General features: G+C 41.3%; 1 protein-coding gene across 1 annotated transcript in view; it reads right to left on the minus strand.

Moving 5' to 3' along the window:
- Window positions 1–7,590: 7,590 nt before the first annotated feature.
- The window catches only part of LOC149448958 (vomeronasal type-2 receptor 26-like), a 40,821-nt gene continuing 29,588 nt past the window's right edge, over window positions 7,591–18,823 (minus strand). Inside the window, exons 4-6 of the mRNA XM_089694012.1 lie at window positions 13,296–13,523; window positions 8,579–8,702; window positions 7,591–8,489 (exon numbers count right to left, since the gene is read on the minus strand). Coding sequence (XP_089550138.1) covers window positions 7,591–8,489; window positions 8,579–8,702; window positions 13,296–13,523 — 1,251 coding nt within the window. The remainder of the gene's footprint in view (window positions 8,490–8,578; window positions 8,703–13,295; window positions 13,524–18,823) is intronic.

Here is an 18,823-nt window from a genome sequence, read left to right on the forward strand (position 1 = left end):
TTAACAGGCGTTTTTACTGTGGTGTCCCAGCAGGACACTTTTAAATGTGAGTTCACTTTGTTATTTTAATAAATTCTGCAGTATTTGAGTACTACACCATGTCAAGCGGTTCTATTTATATATGCGGAGGATATGTGGGATAAAGAAGGAGGCAAGATCATCTGCAGCAGAGTGAGGAGGAGAGTGGAGCTAGCAATACATTATACCTACCCGGGTTACAGGGAAAAGTGCTATTTGACCTATGCAATTTGGATCATAGAAGGAGGTGAGAGTATAACTGTATGTCTCTGGTGGAGGAGCACCTCTAAGAATATTTATTTCAGGTACTTCTATAGCACCATCAATTTACGCAGCACTTTACATATATATTGTACATTCACATCAGTCCCTAACTCTTGAGGGGTATACAATCTAAGGTCCCTAACTCACATTCATACATAAACATACTAGGGCCAATTTAGACAGGATCAAATTAACCTAGCAACATGTCTTTGGAGTGTGGGAGGAAACCAGAGCACCCAGAGGAAACCCACACAGGCACAGGGAGAACATGCAAACTCCATGCAGGAGGCACCATGGGCAGGAATTGAACCCATGACCCATTTAATGCAAAACAGACATGCTAACCACTAAGCCACTGTGCCACCCAACCACTAAGCCACTGTGCCACCCAACCACTAAGCCACTGTGCTGCCCAACCACTAAGCCACTGTGCTGCCCAACCACTAAGCCACTGTGCCGCCCACAAGAATATATGTGGACACAAGGATATAGAAGCACCTGTTTGGCACAAAGTTTTTTTTTATATATGTACGGATAATATCACATATGAAGGGCTATAAGTTGTGCTCATTATTACATTCACAAGTGTTTAAGTTATATGTTTTTGATGCATTTAGTAGATTGCATACTGTATATGGAGATATTTGCGTGGCACTAATATAAGATATCAATGCTTCAGTTCATTGTAAAGAAAAAACGCACAAAAATATCAGTGTTAAATTTATTCTTTGATAAATAAAAAAAATCTAGCAACATGGTTTGTGCATGTTTTTGTATCTATCTATCTATCTATCTATCTATCTATCTATCTATCTATCTATCTATCTATCTATCCATCCATAATTTATATACCTATGAACTATTTCTTGTGACTATTAGTAATCACTAATTATTGATAAATTCAACAATATATTTGATATATATTTCAAACTCAGATGTTCTACAGACAGCAATGACAACGATCCACATGATACATGATCCATAGACTGATATCAGATGTGTTGTTACAGATAATTGGGAAGTATTACTTCATTCGCCAGGAACAGAAAGCCCACTGGACCTGGCCAGCAGTGGCTTTCTAGAATAAACCTGTTCCATCAAGGACCATTAGTTGACACATCCACAATATCAGGTTCTCTCCTTCTTGTCACAGTGCTTTTCAGAGGGCATTTGCCAGGAAGTGAGGAGGTGTTATTCTACTGTGTTACAGTTGTGTTCATTTCCGGCAGGGCCATATTGAACTCAATAGGTGAGTTTGACAATCGGTGCTGCTTGCCAAACTCTGCGTCCCAATTTAAAAATACTACAACCGGGGCATGTGAGCAGCCCCATCTGGCTGTTATTTTATAGTTCAGGTGGGCCAGTAAAACCACGTATAAGTCGCCCATTTTTATCACTCCCTGACCACTCATTTGAAAGAGACCTGTTTCATGAGTATTTTACCTAATATTCCTAGGGTCAGGTGCCTGTTTTCTATATGTTTATATACTTAAGACCTTCTCAGTTCCAAAATTAATAATGAGCAGGCATATGTTCGGTCCTCCTTAACAGACCCGATTTTTCATTTGACCCCTTGGGAAAATAACTTGCCCACCCCTGCCATAGACCATAGTTCAAAATCCATCAGTACATTATGGTTTTAATATAAAAAACTTCCAGCTGAATCCGCATGTAAATTCATTGGGTCCATGAATCTCAAATCCACAGGATTCACTATGAACCACAACCTCATCCCTATGCTACAGCTACCTAGAATTGCCTGTATGTGAGATCCGTGCATATGGTAAAAATTCTCCTCCTTTCTGCAGCTGTTCTCCACAGTAATGTATACTTGTCACAAGATGTCCTCAGTTTTTTTGGCTGAATGACACCCACCATAATTCTTTATTGAAGACCAAGAACATGCTGGGAATGCAGGGTGTCATTGATCTGCCCCCTTAGAGCACTCTGAAATTACACTGTAACGCTGCATGTAGTCCTCTTCCTCTTTGGGTTTTTTCCTGGTTGTGGGTGGTCCTGAATGCATCAAAGATGACTGCCCGCCTCCAAAAGAGGTCTTCACTCATCAATTGGACTGTCCTAAAGAGTTTCATTAGGAGGTTCCACTAAAGTGTATACCCAGAACTGGCCTTGCTGTTGGCAATTTGCAGCCAAAACAAAATGAGACCAGGCATCAAGCAGTTGGTTAGTCCACAGTTGAGGTGGCAAGTCATTTATCAGGAATTCAAAAAACAAAACAAGGTAGAAGAAGGCATCAAGCAGTTGGTTAGTCGACAGTTGAGGAGTAATGCCATTTATCAGGAATTCAAAAAACAAAACAAGGTAGAAGAAGGCATCAAGCAGTTGGTTAGTCCACAGTTGAGGAGTAATGCCATTTAACAGGAATTCAGAAACAAAACAAGGTAGAAGAAGGCATCAAGCAGTTGGTTAGTACACAGTTGAGGCTGCATGTCATTTATCAGGAATTCAAAAAACAAAACACGGTAGAAGAATGCATCAAGCAGTTGGTTAATCCACAGTTGAGGAGTAATGCCATTTAGCAGGAATTCAGAAACAAAACAAGGTAGAATAAGGCATCAAGCAGTTGGTTAGTCCACAGTTGAGGTCGCATGTCATTTATCAGGAATTCAGAAAACCACACAAGGTAGAAGAAGGCATCAAACAGTTGGTTAGTCCACAGTTGAGGAGTAGTGTCATTTATCAGGAATTCAAAAAACAAAACAAGGTAGAAGAAGGCATCAAGCAGTTGGTTAGTCCACAGTTGAGGATTAATGCCATTTAGCAGGAATTCAGAAACAAAACAAGGTAGAAGAAGGCATCAAGCAGTTGGTTAGTCCACAGTTGAGGCTGCATGTCATTTATCAGGAATTCAGAAAACCACACAAGGTAGAAGAAGGCATCAAACAGTTGGTTAGTCCACAGTTGAGGAGTAGTGTCAGGAATTCAAAATACAAAACAAGGTAGAACACAAACAAAAAAGAGGCTTGACAAGAGGATTAGCTTAATTCTAGTAAAATTAGATTGGAAAGAAAGTCAAAAGGGAGAACTTTACAATCCCCCAAAAAAATCCTCCAAAAATCCTAACACAATTTTAGTTAAAGAGACATTTTTGTTGCAGACATTTTCAAGTATAAGTAAAGCCATACCGCTACACCAAGGCCCGACTTTGAAACATAGCCCCTAACTCTAGTCTAACAGAGCTCCTTACTTGTGACATAAAAAGCAATGAATAAAACAAGGTCAGGTATGACTTGGAGGTAATCGTTTCTTCCTTAAAGGTGTGAGGACACACTAGGAGCCCAGCACAGCTCAATGATAGCTCTGATTAGTACATAACTAGTTTTATAGTAGGGTGCCCATGCTCAGGGCAGTTTATAGAAAACATAATACAATGGAGGTGAAAGCAATGAGGCTAATACATGAAGCAAACCTACACAGAAGGAAGGCTCTCTAATGGATATTGTACTCAGAAAACATTACAGCCAATAACTGGCCATGTGTTATTAGTATCATGCTTGAATGTGTGTCTAGTGCTACATAGCAAAAGTACTCTTCCAGCACAGTGACATACTGAAAGTGGACATGACAACCAGGAACATCCAAGATACTGATAGTGTCCACCTGAATCTTATTCACATCTAAAATAAAAATTAAAGCTGATCTCCAGCAAACAGACAATGTTACTGAAAAAATACATACAAGAGGGCTCTTTTGTCCAAATGATTTTTATTTCTATCCATATGGGATCTACATTGAGACCACTGGAGCAATTTACCCACCCTCATGGTAATGGGCTGTCTGTATATCAAAAGCCCCTATGTGTGGTATCATGCATTGAAGGGCACAGTCCAACTTTAAGGTCTTTTTTGTGGACATCCTGCAGGGTATACCACAATAATTGTAAAGGGACAGTGTTATTATCTTTTTTTGTACTTTTGGATATTTTGAGCGGACCCATTTATATTCCTATGGGCAATGTGACACCTTGGCTAGCTGGTTCTATTATACTTGGATCAGGATCATATTGCCTTGAATCCAACCCCTTGTCTTCCCTGAAGAATCCTTGGGGCAAAATACGTTGGGATTTTTAGATATTCACAACAGCTTTCTTTGGACAATCTTAAACATCTCCCAAACTATAGAAATAGGGAGCATTGATTTCTATTGATCTCAGGCTTGGTTTTGTTTGATCTAATATACGAGGTGTGTCCAGAAAGTAATGAGAATGAGATTTTAAAAATCCTTTGATTGAAAAATGTTACAGTTGAACATTGTCTCCTTTAAAGTATGCACCTTGTGAGTGTACACAATGCTCCCAGTGATTTTTTCATTCTTCATAGCATTCTTGGAAATCTTCAAGTGGGATGGCGATCAGAGCCTGCATAATGGCTCTTTGGATGTTATCCACACTACCAAAATGGTGTCCTTTCAAACCTTCTTCATCTTTGGAAATTTGTAAAAGTTACATGGAGCCAAGTCGAGGCTGTAGGGTGGATGGGGAAGCACCATATGTTTTTCAGCCAAAACTCTGACAGCCAAAGCACTGTGACTCGGTCCGCTGTCGTGATGAAGGATCCAAGTTGAGCAGATCTCAGGACGCACACAAAAAACTCTTTGTCTCAAGCAACCAAGAACTTCGTAAAATCTTTGATTCACAGCTTGACCAGTAGGTGCGAATTCCTTACGGAAACTTCCACGTGAATGAAAAAAAACAATGACCATTGATTTGACTTTTGATTTGCCCAAGCAAGCTTTCTTGTGGTGAGATGAAGTGGGTGTGTGCCATTCTGAACATCCAGGATTCATGTCCCATGATCACTCAACTCAAAAAATCAGGCACTCTTTCCAAACTGGCCAACAGGTTTTGGTAAACGAGTTGACAGTGTTCCTTCTGATCAGGTGACAAGTTCTTTTGAGCAAGTTTTGCACACACTTTTCTCATGTTCATATCCTAAGTCATGATTTCATGAAGAATTGACTTGTTAATTCCAGCTTCATTCTGACAGCAGCTGGTCACGGTTGAGAACAGACCGCACTGCATCCACATTCTGTTCCATTTTTGACAAAGAAGGGTGTCTTTAACACTTTCCCGTACTTCCTTGAATACCTAGTACCTACAGAACACTTGTGCAGATGATAGCGCAGCTTCTCCATACGCTTTCCTCACAATTTCCAAAGTTTATGATGCACGTTTACCTAATTTCACACAAAAGTTTATCACACACTGCTGTTCCAAACTCACTTGAATTTTTCTTAATAGGAGGCACCGGAAACAAGGTGTCACAAAAGACAATGTCTCGACTCTGACAGGGTGGAATGTAACTGATCAGTGTTCTTCCCTCAGAGATCCCTTCTAAAGTGTAGAAACTTTATTCTCATTATATTCTGGGCACATTTTGTATAAAGAGCATATATAGCTGTGATGGGTCATATTGGGGACCTGTTGGAAAATAAATATACATATATATGTATATATACAGTATATATATATATATATATATTATACAGTATATATATCGTATATCGTAGTGTTGGAATCATGTTCTGTGGATTTTGATGATTTTATTATTTGGGTCCAAGGGATAATTGTGTTTCTGGGTTCATATTACAGAAACAATTGAGTACTATGCGTGATACTTTTTTTATTTGCACTAACATACTATTTTGATGACAATGTCCCCTTCTTCAGGTCTAAGCAGTACTGAACACAGATTTAGCATAATGTTAGAAGAGATGTAGGGGATGGGGAGGAAAAAAAAAAAGAGAGATAAGACAGCAAAAGAGGAATCCCATGTCCAAATTATCTCTTGTGTCAAATAGAATTATCATTCTTAGCTCAAAAGTTTTTCTTTCCTGAATGGATTTGAAATTTCCTTTAAGAACTAAAATGTTGAGGTCTCCCAAAGTGTGGTCTGGTTGTGCAAAATGGTGTCCTACAGGTGTGCAGAGGTATCTTCTTTATGTTCCTTGATGGTATGTCTGTGCAGATTCATCCTTGTTTGCAACTTCTGTCCTGTTTCGCCAACATAAGATCCTTTGCTGCATTTTCTGCACTGTATAAGGTACACCAGATTACTAGAAGTGCAACTGTATGATCCGGAGATATTGAAGATCCCTTTTGAGTGTCTGACACTTTTTGATGGATTGATTTGGTTGCACAGTTTGCAGCGTTTCTTATTGCAGGGTTTGCTTCCATTATTTGTGACATCATAATCCGAAGGAAGTTTCCTACTGATGAATTTATTTCTGAGGTTGGGGGAATGTCTGAAGGCCAATATTGGGGGTTGTTGGAATATTTCTTTCAGAGTTCCATCCTCTGCTATGATGGGTTGTAAATCTTTGATTATTTTTCTTATTCCTTCTAGTGCTGGGTTGTATATAGTTACTAGAGGTACACGGTTGTTTGTTTTTTTTCTCTTTGTACTGAAGTAGATTTTCCCTTCGTGTTCTCAAGGCTGTGTTTATGCCGGTGTTGATAGTTTTGTCCTTGTAACCTTTCTTATGGAAGGAGTCTGCTAGTGTCCCAAGATGTTTATCTCTGTCTTTTGGGTCAGAACATATTCGGTGGTATCTAATGGCCTGACTGTGTATGATGGCACGTTTCGTGTGTTGGGTTCATATTGTAATATTTTTATGTTCTCTTTTTAATTTCTTTGAGAAATTATCCACCTTAAAAGTCCTGTTTATATGGATTCCTGGGGGTTTCCTGGGTTACGACTGTTTAGTATAAATGTATACATTTATTAAAAGGAAAAGGAGAAAAGATCCACTAATAATAATCCTTTATCACCTTCTCCCATGCTTGCCTCCAAGACTTATCCTGAGCCTCTCCCATCCTTTGGAAATCCTTACCGTGAACTGTATGACTATCTCCTAATCTATCCACTTTTGAGCGATCTGTGAAAACTTTTCTCTTCAGAGAAGCCCCTCCTGCCTCCACCTAACAACTGTACTTTTTATTTCTCCATCAGCTCATCTCCCACAGTTATTATATTTTGTATCACTTGACCCTCCCTCTTAGATTGCAAATTCTAACGAGCAAGGCCACCTGGTTCCTCCTGTATTGAATTGCATTGTAACTGTACTGTCTGCCTTTCTGTAAAGTGTGTGCAAATTGTTGGCGCTATATAAATCTAAATAATAATAATAATATATTTTTCGGCAGAATGAACTAAAGGCTTGGATGATAACACATTGCATAGTTAAACAAACTCAATGATAATAAAGCAACTTTTTGTTTCAAAATTGTATTTTTATTTTTAAATAAACCATGAATACTATTTTTTTATTATTCATGTCTGCTAGTTTCTATTTCTTCCCAAGGAGATGCTTTTTTGAGATCACACTAGGACAGAACAAAATGACGTAACATTTAGGAACAAACATACAGCCAAGCATGGCCCATGTAGAGGACAGTATAGCAAAGATCTCCATAGCCACTGTGTACTTTCCACTGGTGGAAAGATGAGCTGGGATAAAAGAAAACCAGACACTGAGGAAGGCCATCATGCTGAAGTTGATGAATTTAGCCTCGTTGAATGTGCTGGGAAGTTGTCTAGCCATGAACGCAACAAAACAACTGATCAGAGCCAAGAGGCTAAGATAACCCAAAGTAAGCCAAAAGGCCATTGGTGAACCCTCGTTACATTGAAGGACTAGAACCCCAGTTTTGACCTTAGAATTGTATTCAGGAAAAGGAGGAGAGTTATGTAACCAGAAAAAACAGATCATACATTGAACAAATGTGCTTAGACCGATGAGTAGGTATGACACATGGGGACTAGCCCATCTTCTCAAATCACTGTTTGGCTCAGTAGCTTTAAAAGCAATCATCACCATGATCGTTTTAGCTAATACACATGAAACACATAAGGCAAACACTATCCCAAAAATAACCTGACGTAAAAGGCACTTTTGATGTTGAGGATAACCAATAAATGCCAACGAGCACAAAAAGCAAAGGGAAAGGCAGACCAGAAGAAGGCAGCTAATGGGGTAATTGTTGGCACGGACGATTGGACTAGCTCTATAATGAATCAGAAGACCTAAAATGGCGATTGGAATAAAGGTTGAAGAAATGCTTGTCGATGCCAAGGTGACACCTAAAGTCTCTTCATACGAAAGATATTCAACAGGCTTTGGTAGACATTTGTCTTTTCCTTCACTTGGCCAATTATTCCAGGGGCAGCTAAAGCAAGCCGTAGAGTCTGAAAAGGAAAACACAAGATGGGACTTTGTTACAGGGCAACCTACTCTAAGGAATGCAAAAAATTCACTGTGTTTGCTATTAACTTACCAGTTTCATTGGAAATTTCTCCTAGAGAACAAGATACACATTCATAGCAGCAGTTTGGTTCACCTCTGACAGCAGATTTTCTGTGGCCTGGTAAACAACTTACACTGCAGTTGGAGAATGGAACCTAGGACAGGTAAAAAAAAAAGACCAGACATCTTTACAAGGTTCATTGTAAAAAATATAATATAAAAACTAAAAACTATGATGATCATATTAAATAGTAGATGCTGTTATATAAATTAAATTAAGTGGATATTAAGATCGGGGAATGTGATACAATGCTATCTAATGCCAATGAACATTTTCTAGATTTACAAACTTTAAAATAGCAATGAAGACAGTAAACACCATTATTCTTGTTTGCAGTGCCTTGAAAAAGTCTTCATACCCCTTGAAATTTTTGTCATATTACAACCAAAAATGTAAATGCATCTTATTGGGATTTTATGTGATAGACCAACACAAAGTGGCACATAATTATGAAGTGGAAGGAAAATGATAAATGGTTTTTAAATTTTTTTACAAATAAATATCTGAAAAGTGTGGCGTGCAGTTGTGTTCAGCCCCCTTTACTCTGATGCCCCTGACTAAAATCTAGTGGAACCAAACGCCTTCAGAAGTCACCTAATTAGTAAACAGAGTCCACCTGTGTGTAATTTTATCTCAGTATAAATTCAGCTGTTCTGTGAAGCCCTTAGGGGTTTGTTAGAGAACATTAGTGAACAAACAGCATCATGAAGGCCAAGGAACACACCAGACAGGTCAGGGATAATGGTGTGGATAATTTTAAAGCAGGGTTAGGTTATAAAAAAATATCCCAAGCTTTGAACGGAGCACTGTTCAATCCATCATCCAAAAATGGAAAGAGTACGGCACAAATGCAAACCTACCAAGACATGGCCGTCCACCTAAACTGACAGGCCGGGCAAGGAGAGCATTCATCAGAGAAGCAGCCAAGAGGCCCATGGAGGAGCTGCAGAGATCCACAGCTCAGGTGGGAGAATCTGTCCACAGGAAAACTATTAGTCCTCCGCTCCACAAATCTGGCCTTTATGGAAGAGTGGCAAGAAGAAAGCCATTGTTGAAAAAAAGCCATAGAAGTCCCGTTTGCAGTTTGCGGGAAGCCAGGTGGGGGACACAGCAAATGTGGAAGAAGGGGCTCTGCTCAGATAAGACCAAAGTTGAACTTTTTGGCCTAAAAGCAAAATACTATGTGTGGTAGAAAGCTAACACTGCACATCACCCTGAACTCACCATCCCCACCGTGAAACATGGTGGTGGCAGCATCATGATGTGGGGATGCTCTTCTTCAGCAGGGACAGGGAAGCTGGTCAGAGTTGATGGGAAGATGGATGGAGCCAAATACAGGGCAATCTTAGAAGAAATCCTGTTAGAGTCTGCAAAAGACTTGAGACCGGGGCGGAGGTTCATCTACCAGCAGGACAACGACCTTAAACATACAGCCAGAGATACAATGGGATGGTCTAGATCAAAGCATATTCATGTGTTAGAATGGCCCAGTCACAGTCCAGACCTAAATCCAATGGAGAATCTGTGGCAAGACTTGAGAATTGCTGTTCCCAGACGCCCTCCATCCAATCTGACAGAGCTTGAGCGATTCTGCAAAGAAGAACCGGCAGAAATGTTCCTCTCTAGATGTACAAAGCTGGGAGAGACATTTTCAAAAAGACTTGCAGCTGTAATTGCAGCCAAAGGGGGTCCTACAAAGTATTGACTTCGGGGGGCTGAATACAAATACCGCCAAACTTTTCACAGATTTATTTGTAGAAAAAGTTGAAAACCATTTCTCATTTTCCTTCCACTTCACAATTATGTGCCACTTTGTGTTGGTCCATCACATCAAATCCCAATAAAATACATTGTAACATGACAAATTGTGGAAAATTTCAAGGGGTGTGACTGCATGATGTTTGTTATGTCCCCCCTCCATTCCTATTTCATTTAGACATTCCATAATCTATAAAAAAAAGTGTACTTTTGTGATGGCAGCGAAGACCTGTATCTATTATCTTTGAAGCTGTTAAGAGATTGTCAGCGATGTTCAGGTATTGGACTAGAGACTTAAAAAAAGGCGTTGCTGCTCTAACTCTCCTCTCTTCTTTTAATTTTCCTGTTCTAGTCCTTTCCTTCCCTCCTCTTTTGTTTCCCTCTTTTCTTACTCTCCTCTCCTCTTTTGTTTCCCTCTTCTCTTCCTCTTCTCTCCTCTTTTTAATTATCTCTTCTCTTCCTCTCCTCTCCTCTCCTCCTTTTTAATTATCTCTTCTCTTCCTCTCCTCTTCCTCTCCTTTTCTCTGTTTTCTTCCCTCTCTTCTTTTTCCCTCTTTTTATTTCCATCTTCCTCTCCTCTTTTTCTTGACCTCTTCTCTTCCTTTCTTCTTTTTATTTCCCTCCTCTCTTCTTCTCTCCTGTTTTTCTTGACCTCTTCTCTTCCTTTAGTCTTTTTCTTTACCTTTCTCTTCCTCTCCTTTCCTCTTTTTATAACCCTCTTTTCTTTCATTACCATCTCTAGGTTAGGGGTATCACTGCAATTTTTATCAAATGCCTAGACTGACTCCTCACTAGTGGGTCTTATTTTAAGACAAACATTATTTGTACACATTTTTATTATATTTACATTCTCTGATTGATTAGTACTGGAATGAGATGAGAAAATGTTTTCTTTGTGTAGTGCTGATGAACGCTGTATGCAGGGGTGTATTTACCACAAGGCAAACAAGGCATTTGCCTAGGGCGGCATTTTTTTTGGGGGGGGAGCACTGCCCCTTGGAAGAAGGGATGGAAGAAGGGACACATGCGGCATGGGGACCTGGTGGGTTCTGAGAGATGCTGTGGGTTTCATGACGGTGTATGCACAGCCCGACTCTCGTTCCTGGGGATGTCTGGAGCTGTGAAGGTGAGTGTCTTTCTCTCTCTCTCGCCATGGGGGATGGTGGCTGGTGTATGGGGGGCAGTGGTAGTGGAAGGCTCGGGTGGAGGGCAGGGGTGTTCTTGGTCAATGTCAGGCTCTTTCTGTGGGGGAGTGTGTGTTGCCTAGGGCAGCACAAAACTTAAATACACCACTGGCTGTATGACATGTATTGATTCAAAATGAATGAGCTGCCAACCTACCCTAATGTGTGTAAACACACACATGACCCCCTTTTGTAATACAGCTGTGCGTTGCTTTGCAGATTACATTTGCACATTGCGGCAATGTGTGCTTTACTGTAAATTATAACGCAGGATGCAGTAATGCATATATAATAAGCTGCAGTGCCATTCATTCTGAATAGGACCCCAATGCACTAAAATATAGTGGTGCTGTACCAAAAAAGTTTTATGTTTCAATTTAAGAACATTTTTAATGGGTTACCTGAAAGCAACACCCATTAACATGCAACATCATGTGCATTCACACACGTGTGTTACCCAGGGGCGGACTGACCATTCGGAAACTCGGGCACTGCCCGAGGGCCCGGGGTAAGTAGGGGTCCCCATGAGGCTGAGCTCGGGGTAACATTTCAGTACCAAAAGCGGTAACCCCGAGCTACACTCGGGCTTACCCTGCGGCACTGCTCCGGCAAGTGTTCTTCACTTACCTTACCCTGCGCTCCCACGATGTGTCCCCTGCAGCGTCCCCGGCCATCTCCTCCGGCCGATGCCGGCATCCGGCTTCTGTGTCCTGTCCCTGTGACGTCGGGACGTACGGGCGCCGCCGCCGCCGCCGCCGCCGCCGCCGGGAAATTTAAAAATTTTAAAAAATTTCATTTTTTTTTTTTTACATTTTACACAGTAAAACATTGCTGTTTCAACCTATTTCACATACATTTTGTCCCGAGTGCTTTGTCCTGCGCCCTGCCTGCATTTTGTCTATTCTTTCTGCCTGGAAACTGAGAAATGTCCATGGCGTCCAAAAAGTGTCCCTTTAGGTCAAAAGCGGTTTAGATCAGCTAGAGAACAGAGATAGTAAATCAGAACCACTTTCAGAATTGAGTGATAATGATTCGTGGGGGAAATTCGTCATCAGAAACTGAAAACGATTTTGCGACTTTGCTCAGCGATGTGCAAACTTGGCGCTCTATTTCACATTTCAATGTTTTTGGTTTGATTATATTATTGAATTAAATTTTTTATTATTTTTATATTATTTTTATGATTATTTATTAAATTATAATTTATGATTTTGTGTTTCAAATTTTATCATACCCGGGATGTTTACTAGACTCTTGTTCGGACAGATTTCAGTGAGTTTTTCCTAAAAATTACAGCCTACAATAAAAAAAATACATATTTCCATGCAAAAAAATGGTACCGCTTTCAGCACCAAAAATCGGAAATAATCATACCGCCAGGGAGGTTAAAGTGAAGCACACACAGTAAAACAGCACACAGTTAACCCTTTGATCGCCCCACATTAGGGGCGGACTGACAATTTGGAAACTCGGGCACTGCCCGAGGGCCCGGGGTCAGTAGGGGGCCCCATGAGATGCCCCTGGTACCTTTTTCATAGGCTTTTTTGAGTTTGGGCAAGAACACAGGGGCCCCATGATCCCCTATTGCCCGGGTACCCCATGAGTTGTCAGTCCTCCCCTGGTATTACCTACTTACTAAGAAGTCAGTAGGCCCCCAAAGACTGCAAAAAACTATCTAAAAGGCAAAACAAATCTATAAGCGTCTGAGATTCCAAAACTTGATATCTATCAGTTAAGGGTCTTACCTGCTGGTTCTCAGAAGCCCATTGTATGAGACTCATGTTAATGATAAGAGCTTCCCAGTATGCTGTGGTACTATTGTATGTTCCCACCTTGACTTGTCTTATTTTACCACTTAGGTCTTTTTGCCAGTTTACAATATCGTAGATGGGAGGAGGATCTCCATTTTCATCAAAGAAAAAATCCCTTCCACTGTTCAGCTTTAATCGAACATTCTTCATGTAGTGGAGCACCTGCAGGAGAAAATTGACCCAAGTAATGTTTATTTATTTCTTAAAATAGGCCTTTTACTTATCATGGAATTGTAAAACAACCTAAATAATTGTTAAAGTAGAACTTTAGGCAAAATGGATAGAGCAATGAGGATCAGGGGCAGACTGACCATTTGGAAACTCGGGCACTGCCTGAGGGCACGGGGTTAGTAGGGGGCCCCATGAGATGTCCCTGTTACGTATCATAGGCTTTTTTTGGGTGTGGTTTGAGTGTGGGCGAGGACACAGGGGCCCCATAATCCCCTGTTGCCGGGGGGCCCCATGAGTTGTCAGTCCGCCCCTGATGAGGATTATAACCCCTGTCAGAATTTCTTCACCATCTGCGTCCCATTTACCTTCACTTCCAGTCCCATAGCCAAAACAGGAAGTGAGAGGAAATCCCTGCAAAATAAGGGCATTCCCTGGGGGCCCCCAGGTCACCAGAACTAGTGTCCCCATTGGAAAATTTTCCCACTTTTACTGTTCTGGGGACAACCCAAAATTTGGGATTTTCTTTACTTTAACTTTCAATGCTATTGGTAAACAAGACAGATAGCGAGGGAGAATCTCCCTGATTGGGGCACAGACAGCAATAAAATCCATCTCCATTCTTTTTTTCCCATAACGTTAGAAACAAGAAAACAATACAAGTCAAGAGAACGGCATAAAGGGGATATCATACAGATCACAATGGTATGTAGAATGTACATAGAAAGGCACAAGCTTTTAGGCTATACAATGAGTCCGAAACACTCAATCAATACATAACGTGGAGAGAAAATGTAGACTGCAAGAAATTACAGCCAAACTAGAGGAAGGGCAAATCCAAACCAAGGCTTGGGTGTAGGGCTCTGCACAAGGGCATAGATGTCTATCTGATCTGAAAGCCTAATATAATATCCTGGATTCATATGAGGATCAATGGGGGATGAAGTGTGGCATGAAACCAGGTAAGTGTGGCACGAAACCAGGTAAGTCTACATAGGAGGGGAATGCAAATCGGAATTTCTAGAAACTTTTTGTCAAGCCAAGGGGTACATATTATGTTTTCAGAATTGATATGTGTGCCTAGCAATATGAAACTGAAAAAACTTTAAAAAAGTGTATACGGGAGGGAGCTAGCGATGGTGTGACTTGTGGGGCAAGAAAAAGAGAAAAGAAGAGAAGAAGTAAAGGGAAATAGCAAAGAGAGGGAGATTGGGGAAAGGATCACAAACCGGAGGCCAATAGGGGAGGGGTATGGGGAGAAAGAGGGGGCAAAGGTAAGGGAGGGGTGAGAGAGCAGGGCAGAGGGATAAGGATAGGAAGAGGGAAGGGTGAGGATACAGAGAGAAGGAGGAGACAAAAAAAACGGGGGAAAGAAAACCCCCCCGGGGTGGTTGGGGGAGGTTAGGGCCTAGGGAACAACTCAAGTGGGTCGAGACTGTGATCCAGTCATCAATCCATCTCCATTCTTTCCAAAACCAGGGGCCGGACTGACGATTTGGAAACTCAAGCACTGCCCGAGGGCCCAGGGTCAGTAGGGGGCCCCATGAGATGCCCCTGGTACCTTTTTCATAGGCTTTTTTGAGTTTTGTGACAAAACGCATGATGTGAGTTTGGGTACCATTATTCTTAATGGCATGCCAAACGCAGTGCGATTCTGCCGCCATTGTCGAGCAGCGATTGCAGTAAAACACACGTTAAAGTTTGCCACCCAAAAAAGAGCAGGAGATTCTTTTGGGCAATAGATGTGCATTGGGCAGCTCATTGTGGTGAATGGATAGCCTTGTGCACGACCAGGGGCGAACTGACCATTTAGGCTCTTCGGGCACTGCCCGAGGGCCCGGGGCCAGTATGGGGCCCCATGAGATGCCCCTGGTACCTTTCATAGGCTTTTTTGGGTGTGGTTTGAGTGTGGGCGAGGGGCCCCATGAGTTGTCAGTCCACCCCTGTGCACGACACATGGAAATGCTTGTAAATCGTGCTTTCAGAATAGCAAATGGGAATGTTTCTTCCCGTAATACGAGAATTGAATGGGTCTTAAGGAAAATCCCAATTAAATGTGTATTTTAAATCAGGTAAATACACTCATTGGCCACTTTATTAGGTACACCTGTTCAATTGCTTGGTAACATAAATTGCTAATCAGCCAATCACATGGAAACACAAGCAGCTCAATGCATTTAGGCATCCACATGTGGTGAAGACGAAGTTCAAACCGAAACATCAGAATGGGGAAGAAAGGGGGTTTAAGTGACTTTGAACATTGCATGGTTGTTGGTGCCAGACGAGCTGGATTGACTATTTCAAAGACTGCTGATCTACTGGGATTTTCACATACAATCATCTCTAGGGTTTACAGAGAATGGTCCGAAAAAGAGAAAATATCCAGTGAGCGGCAGTTGTGTGGAGGAAAATGCCTTGTTGATGTCAGAGGTCAGAGAAGAAAAGGCAGACTGGTTAGAGGCGATAGAAAGGCAACAGTATCTCATGTCAATATGGAACAAAATCTCTGAGGAATGTTTCCAACACCTTGTTGAATCTATGCCATGAAGAATGAAGGCAGTTCTGAAGGCTAAAGGAGGTCCAACCCGGTACTAGCAAGATGTACCTAATAAAGTGAGTGCATATTCCAGATGTAATAAAACAAAAAGCTTGCAAAGTTTTATTTTTTTCAAAAAGCAACCACAGCCTGAGTAGCTAAATCATCTTTGAATGGAAGAGGTGGACCTTTCAATCATCCACATGTCCTCCATTCATAGGTCTTTTTGCATTCATAGAAGCTATAGTACGGCTTCTATGAATGGAAGAGGTGGGCGGAAAGGGCGGCATAGTTGCACACTTTCGATGAGTGCCTGTTACAGCTCCCCTAGCTCTATTAAGTCCCACCACCCGGAAGATTATGACGGCGGGGGTGGAGAGGGAATGGAGAAGGAATTTCAACTACAACCAGAAGACAGCAGCACAAGGGGCACAGCACATTGATAGTAAGTAGTGCCCATTGTGCTGATTTTTTTTTTCTTAAACTAAACTTAGGCTTTAACCTCCCTGGCAATATTCCCGAGTGTAGCTCGGGGTAAAGTTTCAGTGCCAAAAGCGGTAACCCCGAGCTACACTCGGGCTTACCATGCGGCGCTGCTCAGGGATTCACTGCAGAGCTTACCTTGTCCTTCGCTCCCGCGATGTGTCCCCTGCAGTGTCCCCGGCCATCTCCTCCGGCCGATGCCGGCATCCGATCGGGACGTACGGGAGCCGGAACCGGCGGCAAATTGGAAAATGTAAAAAAATGACATTTTTTTTAAAGGATTATTACATAGTATAACCAGGGGCGGACTGACCATTCAAGGCCCAGGGTCAGTAGGGGGCCCCATGATATGACCCTGGTACCATTTTATAGGCTTTTTTGGGTGTGCTTTGAGTGTGGGCAAGGACACAGGGGCCCCATGATCCCCTATTGCCCGGGGGCCCCATGAGTTGTCATTCCGCCCCTGAGTATAACCTTACTGTTTCAAACCATTTCACATACATTTTGTCCCGAGTGCTTTGTCCGGCGCCCTGCCTGCATTTTACCGTTCTTCTGCCTGGAAACTGAGAAACGTCCATGGCGTCCAAAAAGCGTCCCTTTAGGTCAAAAGCGGTTTTAGACCGGCTAGAGAACAGCGATAGTAAATCAGAACCACTTGCAGAATTGAGTGATAATGATTCGTGGGGGAAATTCCTCATCAGACACTGAAAACGATTCTGAGACTGAGCTCAGCGATGTGCGAACTTGGCGCTCTATTTCACATTTCAGTGTTTTTGGTTTGACTACAATATTGAACTAAATTTATTATTATTATAGTGTTATTTTTTATGATTATTTATTAAATTATAATTTATGATTTCGTGTTTCAAGTTTTATCATACCCGGGATGTTTACTAGACTCTTGTTCGGACAGATTTCAGTGAGTTATTCCTAAATATTACAGGCCTACAATAAAAAAAATAAATATTTCCATGCAAAATAATGTACCACTTTCAGCACCAAAAATCTGACATAATCATACCGCCAGGGAGGTTAACTTGTCTATGAAGTGTCATATCAACAATGTATATAACCTACTACTACGATGCCAGCATCCGTCTTCTGGGTTCCGTTCCCTGCGAGCGTTGGAACATACGGAACGTACGGCGGACGGAACGGCGGGAAATTAAAAAATGTCAAAAAGTGACATTCACTCATTACACTAAAATCACATAGTATAACATTCCTGTATCAAACCATTTCACATACATTTTGTCCCGAGTGCTTTGTCCGGCGCCCTGCCTGCATTTTTACTGTTCTTTCTGCCTGGAAACTAAGAAACGTCCATGGCGTCCAAAAAGCGTCCCTTTAGGTCAAAAGTGGTTTTAGACCGGCTAGAGAACAGCGATAGTAAATCAGAACCACTTGCAGAATTGAGTGATAATGATTCGTGGGGGAAATTCCTCATCAGACACTGAAAACGATTCTGCGACTGAGCTCAGCAATGTGCGAACTTGGCGCTATATTTCACATTTCAGTGTTTTTGGTTTGATTATATTATTGAATTAAATGTATTATTATTATATTGTTATTTTTTATGATTATTTATTAAATTATAATTTATGATTTCGTGTTTCAAGTTTTATCATATCTGGAATGTTTACTAGACTCTTGTTCGGACAGATTTCAGTGAGTTATTCCTAACAATTACAGGCCTACAATAAAAAAAATACTTATTTCCATGCAAAAAAATGGTACCGCTTTCAGCACCAAAAATCTGAAATAATCATACCGCTAGGGGGGTTAACTTGTCTATGAAGTGGCATATCAACAATGTATATAACTAGAGATGAGCGAATCGAACCAGGCGAACCGGAATTCGAGTCGAATTTCAGGAAATATTCGATTCGCGGCGAAACCAAAATTTTGCCTACTTCGGGTGCGCGAATCGAACATTTCCCGATCAGCCGGCAAAAGTGTCCCTGCAGTGAGCTCCGCTATTTCTGACAGTTCTCTGACAGAAGGAACACATGTTTAGCGGTTGAAACATTGTATCTATTAGTTTACATTTAGGATACAGATGTTTCAACCACTGTTCATGTGAAGAAGCTGTGAGAGAACTGTCAGAAATAGAGGAACTCTGCACATACACTTTTTGCCGGCTTGGAATTATTCTTCTTTTCATCCTACTTCTTCTTCTTCTTCATCTTCATCCTCAGAAGAAGAGGATGAGGATGAGGATGAAGAAGAAGAAGAAGAAGTAGGATGAAAAGAAGAATAATTCCAAGCCGGCAAA

The sequence above is a fragment of the Staurois parvus genome, unplaced genomic scaffold (genome assembly GCF_062004578.1).
Source record: "Staurois parvus isolate SC_StPar_1 unplaced genomic scaffold, SC_StPar_1.0 ptg000647l, whole genome shotgun sequence".
Classification (NCBI taxonomy): domain Eukaryota; kingdom Metazoa; phylum Chordata; class Amphibia; order Anura; family Ranidae; genus Staurois; species Staurois parvus.